At 48.2% G+C, this 20,625-nt stretch overlaps 1 protein-coding gene across 1 annotated transcript; it reads left to right on the top strand.

The window, feature by feature from the left end:
* The first annotated feature begins 3,342 nt into the window (after window positions 1-3,342).
* RPP25L (ribonuclease P/MRP subunit p25 like) lies at window positions 3,343-7,245 on the top strand. The gene is made up of 2 exons (XM_082243212.1): window positions 3,343-3,431; window positions 6,590-7,245. The coding sequence occupies exon 2, from the start codon at window positions 6,599-6,601 to the stop codon at window positions 7,154-7,156; it is 558 nt and encodes a 185-aa protein (XP_082099338.1). The 5' UTR covers window positions 3,343-3,431; window positions 6,590-6,598; the 3' UTR covers window positions 7,157-7,245.
* Window positions 7,246-20,625: the final 13,380 nt, after the last annotated feature.

Consider the following 20,625-nt stretch of genomic DNA (forward strand, 5'->3'; position numbering starts at 1 on the left):
GTATCATAGAGAGCCATGACTGTACCTGTACAGTATCTCACAAAAGTGAGTACACCCCTAAGTGACAATGTCCAAATTGGGCCCAAAGTGTCAATATTTTGTGTGGCCACCATTATTTTCCAGCACTGTCTTAACCCTCTTGGGCATGGAGTTCACCAGAGCTTCACAGGTTACCACTGGAGTCCTCTTCCACTCCTCCATGATGACATCACAGAGCTGGTGGATGTTAGAGACCTTGCGCTCCTCCACCTTCCATTTGAGGATGCCCCACAGATGCTCAATAGGGTTTAGGTCTGGAGACATGCTTGGCCAGTCCATCACCTTTACCCTCAGCAAGGCAGTGGTCATCTTGGAGGTGTTTGGGGTCATTATGTAGGAATACTGCCCTGCGACCCAGTCTCTGAAGGGAGGGGATCATGCTCTGCTTCAGTATGTCACAGTACATGTTGGCATTCATGGTTCCCTCAATGAACTGTAGCTCCCCAGTGCCGGCAGCACTCATGCAGCCCCAGACCATGACACTCCCACCACCATGCTTGACTGTAGGCAAGACACAATTGTCTTTGTACTCCTCACCTGGTTGCTGCCACACACGCCTGACACCATCTGAACCAAATAAGTTTATCTTGGTCTCATCAGACCACAGGACATGGTTCCAGTAATCCATGTCCTTAGTCTGCTTGTCTTCAGCAAACTGTTTGTGGGCTTTCTTGTGCATCATCTTTAGAATAGGCTTCCTTCTGGGATGACAGCCATGCAGACCAATTTGATGCAGTGTGCGGCGTATGGTCTGAGCACTGACAGGCTGACCCCCCACCCCTTCAACCTCTGCAGCAATGCTGGCAGCACTCATATGTCTATTTCCCAAAGACAACCTCTGGATATGACGCTGAGCACGTGCACTCAACTTCTTTGGTGGACCATGGCGAGGCCTGTTCTGAGTGGAACCTGTCCTGTTAAATCGCTGTATGGTCTTGGCCACTGTGCTGCAGCTCAGTTTCAGGGTCTTGGCAATCTTCTTATAGCCTAGGCCATCTTTATGTAGAGCAACAATTCTTTTTTTTCAGATCCTCAGAGAGTTCTTTGCTATGAGGTGCCATGTTGAACATCCAGTGACCAGTTTGATTGACAACACCAAATTCTCCTGTACTCATTGATCAGTATAATAAAGGAATCATTCCATTGTACAATGTTACATTGTATCTGTACACTATTCCTGGAGAATTCTGCAGCTGACAGAATAAATAAGTGGAATTGTGCTGTCTGAGTTTTATTATTGTTGTGTCCATGTGATCATCAGCCTGACATAGACTGGAGCGGAGTATACAGGAATACTGGGAATACTGGGACCAGGGCACAGACTACTGGACAGAGACTGGAGCGGAGTACACAGGTATACTGGGACCAGGGCACAGACAGCAGAGAAGGGGTTAATCTGTGTATAGTGGGAGTGTACAGCAGAGAAGGGGTTAATCTGTGTATAGTGGGGAGTGTACAGCAGAGAAGGGGTTAATCTGTGTATAGTGGGGAGTGTACAGCAGAGAAGGGGTTAATCTGTGTATAGTGGGGAGTATACAGCAGAGAAGGGGTTAATCTGTGTATAGTGGGGGGGGGGTTGTAGTGCAGAGAAGGGGTTAATCTGTGTATAGAGGGGAGTGTACAGGAGAGAAGGGGTTAATCTGTGTATAGGGGGGGGGGTAGAGCAGAGAAGGGGTTAATCTGTGTATAGTGGGAGGGGGTGTAGAGCAGAGAAGGGGTTAATCTGTGTATAGTGGGGGGGGTAGAGCAGAGAAGGGGTTAATCTGTGTATAGTAGGGGGGGTTGTAAAGCAGAGAAGGGGTTAATCTGTGTATAGTGGGGGAGGTGTAGAGCAGAGAAGGGGTTAATCTGTGTATAGTGGGGGGGGGGGGTGTAGAGCAGAGAAGGGGTTAATCTGTGTATAGTGGGGAGTGTACAGCAGAGAAGGGGTTAATCTGTGTATAGTTGGGGGGGGGGGTGTAGAGCAGAGAAGGGGTTAATCTGTGTATATTGGGGGGGGGGGTGTAGAGCAGAGAAGGGGTTAATCTTGTATAGTGGGGGGGGGGTGTAGAGCAGAGAAGGGGTTAATCTGTGTATAGTGGGGGGGGGGTAGAGCAGAGAAGGGGTTAATCTGTGTATAGTGGGGGGGGGTTGTAAGCAGAGAAGGGTTAATCTGTGTATAGTGGGGGGGTGTAGAGCAGAGAAGGGGTTAATCTGTGTATAGTGGGGGGGTGTAGAGCAGAGAAGGGGTTAATCTGTGTATAGTGGGGGGGGGGGTTGTAAAGCAGAGAAGGGGTTAATCTGTGTATAGTGGGGGGTTGTAGAGCAGAGAAGGGGTTAATCTGTGTATAGTGGGGGGGGGTGTAGAGCAGAGAAGGGGTTAATCTGTGTATAGTGGGGGGGGGGTGTAGAGCAGAGAAGGGGTTAATCTGTGTATAGTGGGGGGGGGGGTGTAGAGCAGAGAAGGGGTTAATCTGTGTATAGTGGGGGGGGGGTAGAGCAGAGAAGGGGTTAATCTGTGTATAGTGGGGGGGGTAGAGCAGAGAAGGGGTTAATCTGTGTATAGTGGGGGGGGGTAGAGCAGAGAAGGGGTTAATCTGTGTATAGTGGGGGGGGGGTGTAGAGCAGAGAAGGGGTTAATCTGTGTATAGTGGGGGGGGGTAGAGCAGAGAAGGGGTTAATCTGTGTATAGTGGGGGGGGGGGGGGTAGAGCAGAGAAGGGGTTAATCTGTGTATAGTGGGGGGGGGTGTAGAGCAGAGAAGGGGTTAAGCTGTGTATAGTGGGGGGGGTGTAGAGCAGAGAAGGGTTAATCTGTGTATAGTGGGGGGGGGGTAGAGCAAGAGAAGGGGTTAATCTGTGTATAGTGGGGGGGGGGTTGTAAAGCAGAGAAGGGGTTAATCTGTGTATAGTGGGGGGGGGGGGTGTAGAGCAGAGAAGGGGTTAATCTGTGTATAGTGGGGGGGGGGTGTAGAGCAGAGAAGGGGTTAATCTGTGTATAGTGGGGGGGGTGTAGAGCAGAGAAGGGGTTAATCTGTGTATAGTGGGGGGGGGGGGGTTGTAAAGCAGAGAAGGGGTAATCTGTGTATAGTGGGGGGGGGTGTAGAGCAGAGAAGGGTTAATCTGTGTATAGTGGGGGGGGGGGGGTGTAGAGCAGAGAAGGGGTTAATCTGTGTATAGTGTGGAGTGTACAGCAGAGGGGTTATGGAAGGTGTAGTCCTCGCGGTGACCGGCAGGTGGCAGTATTTTCCAGCACTGGGCGGACATGTGTGCGTTCCACAGTGAGACGCATCCCGGAAGAACTTTAAACATCTATTCTTGTGATTGATTGGTGGCATCGGAAGTCCCGCCCTGTTGGTGATGATGTCACGGTAAGATGGCGGCGCAGTAAGGGACCCGGATGGATCGGTGAGAGGTGAGTCAGTCATCGTGTCCCTTCTTAGGAGGCCTGTTGGGAGTAGTAGTGCCATGGCTGGGTACCCTGAACCACAAATGCCAGCATTCCCTGTATGGGTGGGGACACGTGCTTCCCTTTAGTGTGAGGGGTAGAATGGAGGCCCTGACCCTGCAGGAGGCGGTGAGTGGATGTCTGGAAATGCTGATTGCCTGGCTTCAACCTTCATTGCTGGAGGGAGGCTGAGAGCCAGGGAAGCGGCATTCCCAGAACCGCCTCACTTTACCCCCGGAACCATGAATGTGAGGCCTTCCCTGATTGGACGAGTCGGTGACGCTACAATGATGCCCCCTTGCTGCATGCTGACCACAGGGGGGCGCTCACTCCGCACCCACGCCGTATACTTTGATTTTTCTAAATTGGTGCGAGGCGTTCTCTGATTGGACGAGGTGGGGAGGCGGCGCGGTGACGCTGCAATCTCCACAAGGTTCATTCAGCAAACTGCTTGAGAAATTCCAGGCGTTCTGTGAATGGCGGTGCGGGACCCCCCCAGTGATTTTTGCAAAATTGACGCCCCTACCGCCTTCCCTGGCTCTGGCCGGGTCTCCCATCCTACGGGGAGACCCAAGCAACCAGCCGGCACGTCAGGCAATGACAGGTCCGGTAAGCGGGGAAACCGACTGGGAAGCTGCAGGGGGGGGGAGGGGCACCTCTCCCGCCGCCCATAAAAGTGATCCTGCGGCAAATCACCACTTTTATGAGAGAGAGGACCGCCCACCCTGTAAAAATAAATAAAAAATTACCGGGGTTATGGCTGCGATCTGCTGCCATAACCCTGGTAATTTAATTAACATCAAAAGTAGCAACGTAAAACTGCGGCGGGCAGTCCGGAAGTGGTAATTCATTTGTTTTATTCAAAGTAATCTCCCCCCCCCCCCCCCCAATCCATCCATCCATCCATGTCTCCATGCTTTATTTTGCTGAGAAATCGTTTTGAAAAACAGCCCTCTAGCATTTCTGGCCGTGGCCATCTTGAGTAAGGGCGGATGATTCCTGTATCATTTACTTCCTGGAATGAATCTGCCCTTAGCTCAGGCATAAGCTGAACTGAAATCCTTCCCTCTTCTCCTGAAGACTCCTGGGATGTATGACATCATTTGCCTTGGCATGGAAACCAGGAAGTAACTGAAGAAATGTAAAAAAAAAAAGGTTAAAACAAGTAAATATAATATAATTTCCTATCTATTTACTAATGCTACATGCATAGGGATTAACCTCTTCTGGACCACCCACCGCATATATATATATATATGTATATGTGTGTGTGTGTGTGTGTATGTGTGTGTGTATATATGTATGTGTATGTGTGTGTATATATATATATAATGTGTGAGGGATTAACCTCTTCTGGACCACCCACCGCATATGTATGTGTGTGTGTGTATATATATATATATATATATATATGTATGTATGTATGTATGTGTGTAGTGTGTGTATATATATAATGTGTGTGTGTATATATATATGTGTATGTGTGTGTATATATCACGTCTCTTGATATAAATAAAGAACAGGGGTTTAGTTGACACACATTTGCAAACGCAGTCATGGATGAGGGTGGGTTGGGGGAGGTTGGGCTGTCTCCCTCCCACCTGTTCCCCATCCATCCATTAGCAGCCATGTTCTTCCATTGTGGAGACACTCAAATTAGGAAGTGTTAGGACTGCAGATAAAACAGGGTGCCGTGTAGTGGCTCTGCGGCTTTCACATGCGTTTGCAAATGTGTGTACACTAAACCCCTGTTCTTTGTACCAAGAGACAGGTTATATTTGGTTGGTGACAGACTGGAGGGTGAGTACATCAGACTGGGGGTGGCTGACTTCCATGCACCTCTTATAATCCTTCAACCTCTTTTTTTACATTGATAAACATTTGCTGGCTATTTTTTTACACCCAATACTGTGTCCTCTGCCCCTTCCACATAACCCACCCCCACTGTAGTGTCCTTAGCCCCCTTCACATCACCCCCCCCCCCCCACTGTAGTGTCCTCTGCCCCCCACTGTAGTGTCCTCTGCCCCCCACTGTAGTGTCCTCTGCCCCCCATAGCAATGTCCTCTGCCCTCCTCCCCCTATTGTAGTGTTCTGTATTACCCAATTCAGTGTCCTTTGCCTTCTTCACATCACCCCCCCACCGTAGTGTGCTCTGCCCCCCACAGTGTTCTGTATCCCCCAACACAGTGTACCCCCCATTGTAGTGTCCTCTGCCACCTTCACATAACCCCCCCCCCAATCTAGTGTCCTCTGCCCCCCCCCAACCAATGCAGAGTCCTCTGCCCCCTTAACTTTACCACCTCTTTAGTGTCCTCAGCCCCCCCACAGTAGTGTTCTGTACCTCCCCAAAACAGTGTCCCCTGCCACCTTCACATCACCCCCCCCCCCTCCACACACACTGTAGTGTCCTCTGCCTCCCCCCCCCCACAATAGTGTCCTGTATCCCCTAATGCTGTGTCCTCTGCCCCCCCCCCTTCCCCTACAGTAGTGTTTTGGTTCCCCCCTAGCACACACACACACACACTAGTGTCCTCTCCCCCAGTAGTGTCCTGTACCCCCCCAAAACAGTTTGATTCCCCTTCACATCATGCCACGTAGGGTCTTCTTACCCCCCCCCCCCCAATACACACAGGTAGAACTTACCTGTCAGTGTGTGTTCACCAGAGCGGAGATCAGGAGGCCGCATAGTGCTGGGTGGAAGGCGGGAGCTGCCAGAGTTCATAATAGCAAGCTGTGAAGCTTGTGATTGGTTGCTAGGACTGCCTAGCAACCAATCACTGAGCAGCTCCCACCCTCGCCCTCCATCCAGCTCTCACTTTGTAGTTCACAGGAGAGAGGCGGAGGTTGGGGGAGGCAGAGCCATGGTCACAATCCACCTGTCAGCCCCCCCAGTCAGTCGGGATTGGTGGCTTGCCTTCTTCTGTTTTAGAGCATATCTCCTAGATCTGAGGTCTTCAGGTGGGGAATTAAACTCCTGAGCAGACTGGAATTGGGCTTTAAGCTCCGTTAGTGTTTGCCTATCCCTGAGCCCTTCCATACCAGCTTTGTGTAGGTGCCCAATACATCTATGATCTTACTGGAGGAGGTTTGGCCCTTATATAACACTTTTGTCCATTGCCCGTAGGAGAACGTCATGGAGAACTACCAGAAAGTTCGGGTGGAGGAGAAGCCCATGGAGCTTCCTTTTACCTCCCTTCCCCCAGACATCATCGAGATGAAGGTCAAAGATGGCAGCAAGATCCGTAATCTCATGGGCTTCGCCATCGGCAAGATGGAGAACGAGAGCATGCGTCAGATTCTGTTCAGCGGCACGGGCAAGGCCCTCGGCAAGACCCTCACCTGTGTGGAGATCATGAAGAGGAGGGTGAAGGATCTGCACCAGATCACCAAGATCTTCTACAGGCAGACAGAGGAGATCTGGGAACCCATTGTACCCGAGGCGGGCCTGGACCCGCTGACCGTAAAGAGGAACTGCCCCTCCATCTGCATCCTCCTCAGCAAGGACCCCCTGGATACTGCCGAACCCGGCTACCAGGCCCCTGGCAGCTACGAGTCCCAGTGGATCCAGGAACTGAAGGTGGAGAACCAGGGGCCAAAGAGGAAGAAGCCCGGCCTGGGCCGAGGTGGGGCGATGGGAAGGAAGCAGCCAAGGCCACCTGGTGGTCGAGGGGAGACTCCTAAGCAGTCGTAGAAAGGGATATTTATAGATATGGATTCTTGGAAAGACCCAACAGAGTAAATATGGCTAGATGTTGGCTGGGGCTTCATAGGGGTACTCCCAAGTTTTAGGGTCACTCTTTGCTCTTCCAACTAGAAGAACCGGTTTGGTCAGGTTAGATTGTATAGAGTTCCAAAGCCTGGAGAGCAATGATGGAACTATAACAAAAGGCTGGCACTTGTACAAGATCTGGACCGATCCCCGAACTCCGATGACCAACCTGAGCCTTTACAAATGGTGTTAATGTTTTCAGAGCCTTCAGCTGTCCTTGGAGATCCATGTTCTCTTCCTCCTTGGTTACACCAATAGGGGTTGAGCTAAGTAACAGTATTATCTACTATTCCCCTCCCCGAGTCTTCTGGCTGTAGGTGCCCTTCATTTCCAGGTCATAGAGGGTCCAAAGATGAAGGATCGTTGCCTGATCTGACCTTTAGCAGTCTAATTGGGTGTACATTCTGCTGTCTGTTCAGACCAAAGTCTCTTTAAAGCCCTCCCCTTAAATTTGGCTCCAGTGCTCCCTGTTCAGGGTGGAAGCCATTCCTCCTGCCATGGCTTCCACCCTGGTACTTCCAGGTATGGAGTATCATGTGACCTTCTCCCTTATTGGGTGTACGTTCTTCTGCCCGTTCAGACCAAAGACTCTTTAATGCCCTCCCCTTAAACTTGGCTCCAGTGCTCCCTGCCATGGCTTCCACCCTGGTACTTCCAGGTACGGAGTATCATGTGACCTTCTCCCTTATTGGGTGTACGTTCTTCTGCCCGTTCAGAGCAAAGTCTCTTTAAAGCCCACCCCTCAATCACCTTATACTTAACTCTCCAGTACTCCTTGCCAATTCCTCCTCCCATGGCTTCCACCACCAAATACCTGGTACTTCCAGGTATGGAGTGTCATGTAGGGATGCACCGAAATGAAATTCTTGGCCGAAGCCGAATAATAATAAAATGTTTGGCCGAAGGCCGAATACCGAACGCGGTGTTTTGCATTTTTTCCATTTATTTTGCCAATTTTTTGTCCTCTCTCTTGTCCTCTCGTGTCTCTCTCTCTCTCTCTCTCTCTCTCTCTCTCTCTCTCTCTCTCTCTCTCTCATGTCTCTCTCTCTCTCCCTAAATGTTACTGTAGGGAATGGGATTCAGTGCACACTGCAGCCTTGTACCATAGGGTTAATGTTAGTGACACTGTAGGGATTGGGAAGGATGCTGGGAATGGAAATCAGGAAGCATGCAGGCAGCCTTGTAAATTTTAATTGCAGATACAGGGCACTGGGCAGGTCAGGGTTAATGTGGTAACATCAATTACTCAGTGACAGTCAGTCAGTGTCAGTGTGGACTCGATCAGATTGTACAGTGACAGACAGTCTCTCATAGTGATGGTAGTAGGAGCCTGGAAAGGAGCACAGCCGCATACATACATTACTCACTCGTGCACTGCAGCCCGCCCCACACATTCAGTGAGTCTTACTCTCCTCCCTAGTTTTTTCAATGGCACATTCAGGAAGCCAATCACGCCGTGAGTAGCGGCACAGCGGAACCAATCAGGTGTGCAGACACGCGTGATTGGTTCGCTGTGCAGCTAATCACGGCGTGATTGGCTTCCTGAATGTGCCATTGAAAAAACTAGGGAGGAGAGTAAGACTCACTGAATGTGTGGGGCGGGCTGCAGTGCACGAGTGAGCAATGTATGCTCACCGCTGAAGTGTCCCGGCTTCCCCTGCCTAACACGGAAGTCTGTGAGTCCTCCTGTCCTCCTCTGAGTCCCTTCCCCCTGTAAATATCGTGACCTCGGCGATATGAATATCGCCTACGGCCACAGAACTATAGTCAATATCATATCGACTATCGTTCAGCCCTATTATTCGGCACAAAATTATTCGGCCTTTTGACTTATTCGGCCGAACACCGAAAGTGCTTTTTTTTCTATTTTCGGCCGAATAATGTTCGGCCGCCGATTATTCGGTGCATCCCTAGTGTCATGTGATCTTCTCCTTTATTCGGTGTACGTTCTTCTGTCCATTCAGACCAAAGTCTCTTTAAAGCCCTCCCCTTAAACTTGGCTCCAGTGCTCCCTGCCATGGCTTCCACCCTGGTACTTCCAGGTATGGAGTATCATGTGATCTTCTCCCTAAACTCTCCAGTACTCCTTGCCATTCCTCCTCCCATGGCTTCCACCACCAAATACCAGGTATGGGGGTATCATGTGACTTCCCCCCCCCCCCCCCCCCCATGATGTATGGATGGTGCAGGCAAACTCTAATCCTGAACTCTGTCACATGATATAGCTCCTATTTGATGACCATAAAAGATTGGGCCAAGTGTAGAGATGGTGGTTAGGGGGTGGGCTTTAACCACTTAAGCCCCGGAAGATTTTACCCCCTTCCTGACCAGGGCCTATTTTGCGATTCGGCACTGCGTGACTTTAACGGACAATTGCGCGGTCGTGCGACTCTGTACACAAACGAATTTGACGTCCTTTTTTTCCCACAAACAGAGCTTTCTTTTGGTGGTATTTGATCACCTGTGCAATTTTTTTTTGATCATGCGCTATAAACAAAAAAAGCGTCAATAACAATATTTTTCACATTTTTTTTTTATATGAAATTCCTCAAAAAAAAAAATGTAAAAAATCAAATTTTTTTTAACATTTTAGGCCAATTTGTTTTATGCTACATATGTTTGGTAACAAAAATTGCAAAAAGCGTATTTTGATTGGTTTGCGCAAAAGTTATTGCGTTTACTAACTAAGGGAAAGATTTTTGTCTTTTTTTTTTTTTTAACGAGTAATGGCGGCGATCTGCTTCTTTTCTTCTTTTTTTTTTTTTTTTTGTGGGACTGCGACATTGCGGCGGACAGATCGGACCCTTGACTGACATTTTTGACACTTTTGGGGGTACCAGTGACATTACTACAGTAATCAGTGCTATACATATGCACTGTTACTGTAAAATGACACTGGCAGGGAAGGGGTTAACTTTTTTTTGAGAGGGAGGGGCTATGTGTGTCCCTAGGGGCGTGCTTCTAACTGTGATTGGCTGTGGCTTGATGTGTAGGAACAATGATCAACGGTCCTACATAGTAGAACCGTATGATCACCATTCATACACAGGGGAGAATGACAGGCGGCTTGTTTACATCAGCCGCCTGACTTTCTCCCGCTCTAACGCATGATCGCGAGTGCCCGGTGGACATCGGGTCTGCCGGACACACGCGCGGGGGGGGGGGGGGGGGCCGTGACCAAGCGGGAGCGCGCCTCTGGCGCACGCTCGCTCCCTAGACCCTCACAGGCTAATGACGTACCCATACGTCACTTTGCCTGTGAGGGGCTGACCTCCGCAGTATATGTACTTGCGGCGGTCGGCAAGTGGTTAAGGGGAACCTTTCACTATGGCCTGGAAGGGCAAAATGATGGCATCTCTTCAGAGCTTTACCAAGGGCTAGATGAAGGATGGGGCGGGCGCCTTTGCTGACCCATAAGCATGTAAAGTCTGAAAGTCTGAGGTCCTAATCTGCCTACTCTACAGGGTTCATGAGTCACCACCTTGATGCCTCAAGATTAACATAACAGCCAGGCACCAAGCATTTTCAGAAAGATCTCGACAAGCAGCCTCCATGTTTCCCTTGTAGTGTACAGAATGTATTGAGCCGTGGCGTGCACACGTATGCTCCGTCCACCACTGGTGCCAGCTTGCTGGGCTTGGCCTACACCCACAGTGTAAATAAAGATGGTAGCCACTTACCCAAGCTTTATTGATCCAGATAAGACCACACAAGCTCCTCCCAGTTGGTGATATGCTTCAGCATGGTCTGTGTTTGGATCGTAAAGATAAGCGGGATGAGTTTGAGTGTGTGGCTGCCATCTTTTATATACGTAACCATCCCATATATGTGTATACGGAATTCTCTAACACCGGAGAAGCACCAAACCTGGGGAGAAGTGCCCACAGACCTGCAACCAGCAGATCAGGGGGGGGATCGAGAAACGGAGGCCAGTGCTGTCTTCTACTCCCCTTCCCTGACCCCTGATCCTCCATATTTAGAGGAAGTGGGAGGTCTTCCGGAAAATGTCTAGCAGGATCCTAGATTGTATCATCCACCCCCACTCATCCCAACTTGAACTGAATTACCAAAATGGAATCTTGCACCTGATTGGCTTGCTCTGAATTGAAGACTGTAAGCAAACTTTGCAATGGCTCCGCCCCAACACGTGCCGTCATTAGACAATCAGTGACTTTTTCAAAAGCCGGTGCCTTATGGCTGGACATGCCTAGAGGTTTTGTTGGCACGATTGAAGACCTCAAATAGAGTTCTGCGTGTTTCCACATTACTGGAACTCTGCCAAGGGCTCCTAACGCACAATAAAATTTATTTTGTGATGATAAAGGTTCAGTTTATATCTGAGCACCACGTGTGTTCCTGCTTGTTCTAACCTGTATCAGTTCTAACAATAAATGGTCCTAATATGGGATTAAAGTAGAACTGAAGGCACTTTTTTTTTTCATTTTGGATATTGTAAGGGAGTGATCTATCCCCGGTCTTTTTTTTTTTTTTTTGCCATCTGTGTCCCATTGGGGAGATTTCTCTTCATGTCCTGTCCCAAAGCCAAACAGGAAGTGGGAGGAAATCCCTACAAAGTGAGGAAATCTCTGGAAGTAGTGTTGGGGGGGGCTGAAGATTTCCCCCTCTATTCCTGTTCTGGTGACAACCCAAAATTTGGGATTTTCTTTCATTCTGGGTGATAACGGTAAACAGCACTTATAATTATTATTATTTATTATTATTATACAGGATTTATATAGCGCCAACAGTTTGCACAGCGCTTTACAATATGAGGGAAGACAATACAGTTACAGTACAATTCAAAAACAGGAGGAAGTAGAGGACACTGCTCCTTAGAGCTTACAATCTAGAAGATAGAGGATCTGAGATTCCCCAATGCGGGCACAGACAGCAGTAACAACCTGACGTGGGTTCTAATCCCTATCCACTCTCCGAAATGTAAAAAAAAAAAAAAGGTTTTGCCTTTAGTTCTACTTTTAGGACGGTTTCACCCTGCTTTGCGCAGAGCACAGCGGGGCAAAATGAAGCTGCCCATACCCCTGGTTCACACCTATGCGTTTTTTAGTTCCTTTTGCAGAAATGCACTGCAGTCCATTTAACATGATTTCCTTTGGATCTAGTTCTTCTTTATTTTTTTGATGCGTTTTGCGGGGTTTTTTGGCCAATCGAAAAGTATGTTCTTCTGTTTATGGAGTGCAACTTTGATGCAACTTTACATGCTCTGGAACCTGGTAGCATCAAGTTCGCATCAAAGTATTGCTTGAACCTTTGTGTCCAAAGTCGCATGTTAGAGTTAAGGGCTAGGGTTAAATGTAAGGATTAGGGTTAAATGTAAGGATTAGGGTTAAATGTAAGGACTAGGGTTAAATGTAAGGATTAGGGTTAAATGTAAGGACTAGGGTTAAATGTAAGGATTAGGGTTAGTGGTAAGGGTTAAGTGCTAGGGTTAAATGTTAGTGGTAAGGGTTAGGGTTAAGCGCTAGGGTTAAATGTTTGGGTTAAGGGCTGGGATTAAATGTTGGGGTAAATGTTAGGGTTAATTGTTAGGGTTAAATGTAAGGTTTAGGGTTAAGCGCTGGGGTTAAATGTTGGGGTTAAATGTAAGGATTAGGGTTAGTGGTAAGGGTTAAGTGCTAGGGTTAAATGTTAGTGGTAAGGGTTAGGGTTAAATGTTTGGAAGGTGTGCTCTCACTGTGTCCCTAAATATGAGTGCCACATCCCGATATGAGAAGCATATTTGAGGATTCCCCTTGGGGTGGGACTTTGGAGGTCACTCAAAAGATATACAAAAAATTGTATTTAAATATATATTGGTTTTATTACAAAAATAATAATAAAAAGTAAACATACACAAATAACATTGAAAGCTAATAAAATTATTTGGCAAAACTGATATTGATATGAAGGTGTGCAAATCACTCGACCAATTATTCCAAGCAAGATCTGACGTTTCAAGGTAAGAACCTCTTCTTCAGGGATTTTTTGGGGAATAATTTTATCTGTAAGTATTGAAGAAATATATCAAAGCAAACAAGCAGTTGTTGATGATATAAAATATAGCGACAAAGTATTCATATGAACATGTTTTTGAGTATAGACATACATTCATTATAGAACAACATTGTAAGTAAAAAAAAAAAAAAAAAACGTTGTATACACTTACATGGTTGAAGGATGCATGAACACCACAATTGTTTTGCCATAGATTAAAAACATGGAACATTAGCAACACCCACAGAGATCATCGTCAGCCTTGTCTATAGAAGGAAGGTTTGGTATTTGGAGTGGATCCAATAAAGAATATAGCATATGGTAGAAAGTGTGCAGACCAGAGGGGGCCCAAATTGCTCCAGCTGGAGTCCAAATTATGTTCTATAATGAATGTATGTCTATACTCAAAAACATGTTCATATGAATACTTTGTCGCTATATTTTATATCAACAACTGCTTGTTTGCTTTGATATATTTCTTCAATACTTACAGATAAAATTATTCCCCAAAAAATCCCTGAAGAAGAGGTTCTTACCTTGAAACGTCGGATCTTGCTTGGAATAATTGGTTGAGTGATTTGCACACCTTCATATCAATATCAGTTTTGCCAAATAATTTTATTAGCTTTCAATGTTATTTGTGTATGTTTACTTTTTATTATTATTTTTGTAATAAAACCAATATATTTAAATACAATTTTTTGTATATCTTTTGAGTGACCTCCAAAGTCCCACCCCAAGGGGAATCCTCAAATATGCTAGGGTTAAATGTTTGGGTTAAGGGCTGGGATTAAATGTTGGGGTAAATGTTAGGGTTAAATGTAAGGACTAGGGTTAAATGTAAGGACTAGGGTTAAATGTAAGGACTAGGGTTAAATGTAAGGATTAGGGTTAAATGTAAGGATTAGGGTTAGTGGTAAGGGTTAAGTGCTAGGGTTAAATGTTAGTGGTAAGGGTTAGGGTTAAATGTTTGGGTTAAGGGCTGGGATTAAATGTTGGGGTAAATGTTAGGGTTAATTGTTAGGGTTAAATGTAAGGTTTAGGGTTAAGCGCTGGGGTTAAATGTTGGGGTTAAATGTAAGGGCTAGGGTTAAGGACTAAGATTAAATGTTAGGAATAAGGGTTAGGGTTAAATGTAAGGGTTAGGGTTAAGAGTTGGGGTTAAATGTTAGGGTTAAGGACTAGGATTAAGGGCTAGGGTTAAATGTTTGGGTTAAGAGCTAGGGTTAAATGTAAGGGTCAGGGTTAAGGGCTAGAGTTAAATGTTAGGAATTAGGGTTAAATGTAAGGGTTAATTGTTAAAGGGCTGGGGTTAAATGTTAGGAATAAGGGCTAGGGTTAAGGACTGGGGTTAAATGTTAGGGTTAAGGGATAGGGTTAAATGTAGGGGCCAGGGTTAAGTGTTAGGGTTAAGGGCTGGGGTTAAATGTAAAGGCTAGGGTAAATGTTAGCATTAACGGTTAGGGTTAAATGTTAGGGTAAGGGCCTAGTGTTAGGGTTAGATAGCAGTATTGGTTAGGGTTAGAATGCTGACCCTAACAATTACTGCTAACCTTAGCCCTTAATCCTTACATTTAACCCTAACATTTATCTCTAGCCCTTAACCCTTAGCCTAATCTGTGACTTTGGACACATAAAGGTTCCTGCACTACTTTGATGCTACTGGGTACCAGGGAGTGTGAAGTTGCATCCATGAACAGAACTTTCATACTTTATTAAAAAATAAAATCGCAAAATGCATAAAAAAATCGTCAAATGCAACCTGCTGTATACAGTGAGGAGAAAAAAATAATTATTTGATCCCCCTGCAGGTTTTGTAAGTTTGCCCACTTATGAAGAAATCCTCATATAGCAAGCTGTTGTTTTTTTTGTTATGTGTTTAGGTGCATTTAGCTGCGTTTGGCCGTACTTTTAATTTATTCTGGCAGCTGAAATAAACGCGCTTAGACGCGTTCCGCCATGTTTGGTGTTTTTTTTTTTTTTTTCATGAAAATCTCCTCTTCTAGACACGATTGTTGTGCGTTCAGAAGGAGGAGCTTTGACCGCCTCATGCACATCGCTACTCCTAAACCTCTCCGCGTGCATTGACACCCCGGCTTTTATTGAGGGATTTAGACAAAAGAAAACCCCAAAATGTGCATGAGGCATTACTGGGGGAGATTTTGGGGGGGAAAAAAATGTGACTTTTCTGCCATTCCATATACACATTCAATGGTATATGTAACAGACCAAAAAGGAATAACTAATGGCGGACTGTTGGGGTGTATATAGACGATAATACTGTATAATCCCCGCTGAGGATACAACCCCCCCCCCCCTATACAGTGCAAAACGCTTGAGTGGACTGACTTATTCAATCATGAACTCTATGGGGGAGATTTAGTAAAACTGGAGAATGCAGAATTCAGTGTAGCTCTGCATAGAACCCAATCAGCTGCTAACCTCAGCTTGTTCCGGCAATAAATCCTGGAAGCTGATTGGTCTCTATGCAGATTCTATACTCTCTGTGTGTTTAGGATCTTCTTCCTCCAGTAAACGGTTTGCTTTCAACAGTTTGCACAGGGCTTGAGGTCAAGTTCCAGGCAGTTCTGCACATGGCATCCTCAGCATTGTCCTCATCTCCGCTGCATTACAGTTTTATCTTTAGTGAGTCACTTATGTGGCTGGAGGGATTCCGGGGATACTGCATGCTGTATTATCGCACTGAGACTTGCCATGTGCTGGAGGCATATTATATTACAACACTAGGAATTATCATTTGCTAGGATTATGCCACAGGTGCTACGTACCATATTACCACATTAAGACTTACTATTAACTGGAAGGATGCTGGGGGTGCTGCATGTCATATTATGCCTTACCATGTGCTAGAGGGATGCTACGTACCATATTACCACATTGAGACTTACCCTTAACTGGAGGGATGCAGGGGGTGCTGCATGTCATATTACCACATTGAGACCTACCATTAACTGGAGGGATGCTGGGGGTGCTGCATGTCATATTACCACATTGAGACCTACCATTAACTGGAGGGATGCAGGGGGTGCTGCATGTCATATTACCACATTGAGACCTACCATTATTTGGAGGGATGCTGGGGGTGCTGCATGCAATATTACCATATTGAGACTTACCATTAACTGGAGGGATGCAGGGGATGCAGCATGCAACATTACCACATTGAGACTTACTATTAACCGGAGGGATGCTGGGGGTGCTGCATGCAACATTACCACATTGAGACTTACTATTAACCGGAGGGATGCTGGGGGTGCTGCATGCAACATTACCACATTGAGACTTACCCTTAACTGGAGAGATGCTGGGGGTGCTGAATGCCATATTACCATATTGAGACTTACCAGGACCTGGAGGGATGCTGGGGGTGCCACATAGAATATGACCACATTGTTGCGACTTACCATGTGCTAGAGAGTTGCCGGGGGTGCTACATACCATATTACCACACATAGGCGTACTATTCACTACAGGGATGCTGGGGGGGGGGGGGCATGTATAATATTACATACTATGTTTTGGAGGGATGCTGGGGGTGCCAGGTACCATATTACCACGCTGAGGCTCACCATGCAATAGAGGGATGCTGGGGCTGCAGTAAATGAAAAGTTAGATATTGTTCTGTCTTTACAAATAGAAACCACCCCCCCCCCCCCCGCCCTTCGCTGGCCCCATCACCACCAGCTCATGCAGGGGCAGAGCAGGGAAAGCTGCCATCAGGGGTGGGCAGGAGGGACAGTTGCCCTGGGTGCAATGGTTTATTGCAGGAATGTGAAGGGGGCGCCTTGACCCTAACCCTAAGGGAAGGGGGGGGGGGGGCTCAATTTGGCACATTGCCCTGGGCACTGGATGACCTTGTCCCGGCAATGGCTGCCATTGTATCATCATAGGCAGTCATTGGTACTGATTGCAGGAGGTGCCTGGAGATCCCCTGATTCAGATTAGATATTTCTGCCTTCACCCAGATGAAGTCCTCCCTGGATATGGAGGGGTTCACAGAGCTGGCGGCGGGTTCTATCCTTTGATGTTGGATTGTGTGAATCTCAGATTTAATGATGGCGGTCAGTAATTGTCTCTCCGGTAGCGGCTGAGAACCCCTTCATTACTCCCAGTCAGATCTCATTAGCCGTCTAGACTCTTCTCCCAGATGCTGTTTGAGGACGATCTTCAGCCGGCGAACTTCCCCAATTCCAAACCAATTACCAGTTTAAACACCATGGCGTTAATAATTGAAGGGGCTTAACCTCTTCGCTGCCAGGGACCGCCGAGCTTCGCGCTAACATGGCGCTTCTACATTGATTCGGGGGGGGGGGGGGGGGGCTCTAGAAAAATGGTAATTAGGGGTAAAATAAGAGGAGACCCCCCACCGCCAGCACTACAAAATGGTTGTAGGCACCTCAAGGCCAAAAATCCTACCCTGTGCTTCCCTGTACCCAGCTCATGGGCTGTATTAGAGGTCCCTAAGAATTGAGGCCCATGGTGCCACGGGGGTTCAGGGTTCCAGGTCCTTCAGGGCTGTATGAGAGGTTCCTAAGGAGCAGGGTCCATTGTGCTCCAGGGGGTTCAGGGTTCCAGGTCCTTCAGGGTTGTATGAGAGGTCCCTAAGGAGCAGGGTCTATTGTGCTCCAGGGGATTCAGGGTTTGAGACCCTTCAGGGATGTGCTTTCCATGCAGTCTATAGAGATAGCTGGGAACAATGTAACTGATAAGAGTTCAGCACAGCAAGTTATCAATGCTCAAGAGAGAGCTGGGTCTATTGTGCCCTGGGGAGTTCAGGGTTCCAGGTCCTTCAGGGCAGTATGAGAGGTCCCTAAAGAGTGGGGTCCATTGTGCCCCAAGGGGTTCAGGGTTCGATGTCCTTCAGGGCTGTATGAGTGAATGAGAGGTCACTATGGAGCGGGGTCCATTGTGCCCTGGGGGGGGGTTCAGGGTTCAATGTCCCTACAGAACGAGGTCCATTATGACCCCAGGGGGATCATGGTTTGAGGCCCTTCAGGGCTGTATGAGAGGTCCCTAAGGAGCGGGGTCCATTGTGCCCCAAGGGGTTCAGGGTTCAATGTCCGTCAGGGCTGTATGAGTGTATGAGAGGTCACTATGGACCGGGGTCCATTGTGCCCTGGGGCGTTCAGGGTTCAAGGTCCCTACAGAGCAAGGTCCATTGTGACCCCGGGGTGGTCAAGGTTCGAGGCCTCTAATGAGAAGGGTCCTATGTGACCCCAGGGGGTTCAGGGTTTGAGACCCTTCAGGGATGTGCTTTCCACTGCAGTCTACAGAGATAGCTGGGAACAATGTAACTGATAAGAGTGCAGCACAGGATGGAGCTGAGTCCATTGTGCCCTGGGGGGTTCAGGGTTCGGGTCCTTCAGGGCTGTATGAGAAGTCCCTAAGGAGCGGGGTCCATTGTGCCCCAAGGAGTTCAGGGTTCAATGTCCTTCAGGGCTGTATAAGTGTGCGAGAGGTCACTATGGAGTGAGGTCCATTGTGGCCTTTGGGGTTCAGGGTTCAAGGTCCCTACAGAGCGAGGTCCATTATCACCCCGGGGGGATCATGGTTTGAGGCCCTTCAGGGCTGTATGAGAGGTCCCTAAGGAGCGGGATCCATTGTGACCCCGAGGGTGATCAGGGTTTGAGGTATTTCAAAGCTGTATGAGAGGTCTCTAAGGAGTGGGGTCCATTGTGCCCCAAGGGGTTCAGGGTTCGATGTCCATCAGGGCTGTATGAGAGGTCACTATGGAGCGAGGTCCATTATGACCCTGGGGGGATCATGTTTTGAGGGCCTTCAGGGCTGTATGAGAGGTCCCTAAGGAGCGGGATCCATTGTGACCCCGGGGTGATCAGGGTTTGAGGTCTTTCAAAGCTGTATGAGAAGTCTCTAAGGAGTGGGGTCCATTGTGCCCCAAGGGGTTCAGGGTTCGATGTCCGTCAGGGCTGTATGAGTGCACGAGAGGTCACTATGGAGCGGCATCCATTGTGCCCTGGGCGGTTCAGGGTTCAAGGTCCCTACAGAGCAAGGTCCATTGTGACCCTGGGGTGGTCAAGGTTTGAGGCCTTTCAAAGCTGTATGAGAGGTCTCTAATGAGCAGGGTCCATTGTGACCCCAGGGGGATCATGGTTTGAGGCCCCTCAGGGCTGTATGAGAGGTCCCTAAGGAGTGAGTCCATTGTGACCCCAGGATGATCAAGGTTCGAGGCCTTTCAAAGCTGTATGAGAGGTCTCTAATGAGAAGGGTCCTATGTGACCCCAGGGGGTTCAGGGTTTGAGACCCTTCAGGGATGTGCTTTCCATGCAGTCTACAGAGATAGCTGGGAACAATGTAACTGATAAGAGTGCAGCACAATAAGTCCATTGTGCCCTGGGGGGTTCAGGGTTCGGGTCCTTCAGGGATGTATCAGCGGTACCTTAAGAGCGGGTTCATTGTGCCCCAAGGGGTTCAGGGTTCAATGTCCTTCAGGGCTGTATGAGTGTACGAGAGGTCACTATGGAGCAGGGTCCATCGTGCCCTGGGGGGTTCAGGGCTCTGTGAGCAGCCCCTTTGGAGCGAGGTCCATTGTGAGCCCCGGGGGGGGGGGGATCAAGGTTCCAGGCCTTTTAGGGCTGTATGAGAGGTCTCTAATGAGCAGGGTCCATTGTTAACCCCCGGGGGGGGGGGGGGAATCATGGTTTGAGGCTCTTCAGGGCTGTATGAGAGGTTCCTAAGGAGCGGGGTCCATTGAGCCCTAGAGGGGAATCAAGGTTTCAAGGCCCTGCAGGGTTTTATGAGAGGTCCCTTAGTAGTGGGGTTTATTGTTCCCCAAGGGGTTTAGGGTTTGAGGTCCTTCAGGGCTGTATGAGAGGTCCCTAAGGAGCGGGGTCCAATGTGCCCCAGGGGGTTCAGGGTTTGAGACCCTTCAGGGATGTGCTTTTCATGCAGTCTACAGAGATAACTGGGAACAATGTAACTGATAAGAGTGCCGCACAGGAAGTTATCAATGTTCAAGATTTCTGGCAGGATCAACAGGTGTTTTTTGCATTTATCTGACAGTCGAATGGGGCATTATTAATGCTGCAACTGTAAGCCAAGTGTTTGGCTCGTGGCTGCGGCATTTGGCGCTGGTAGTGCCTGCCGAATGCAACACTGGGTGAAATTTTTGGTCACGCCCACAAAACATGTGGCTTGTGTAGAGCCCTGAGTGGCTGCATGTTCCCTTTTAGGGGGGCGGGCAGTGGGCAGTAAAACCGCAGCTCAACTACCTGTTTTTACTGCCCTCTCTGAATTGAGATCTGGACTATGCGGTGACAACGCTCCCGTCCCTTCTCCCAGTTGGGCTTCAGCATGGTCACCATGTCACATGCACCCCGAGTGGAGGGCTATAGGCCACTGCCCTGGCGCACTGTGCACAG

Source organism: Pelophylax lessonae, assembly GCF_965119305.1.
Source record: "Pelophylax lessonae genome assembly, chromosome: 1".
Taxonomy (NCBI): domain Eukaryota; kingdom Metazoa; phylum Chordata; class Amphibia; order Anura; family Ranidae; genus Pelophylax; species Pelophylax lessonae.

Bases quoted from the DNA above. Each gene is read 5' to 3' on its own strand.
- RPP25L (XM_082243212.1), top strand. From the start codon at position 6,599: ATGGAGAACTACCAGAAAGTTCGGGTGGAGGAGAAGCCCATGGAGCTT.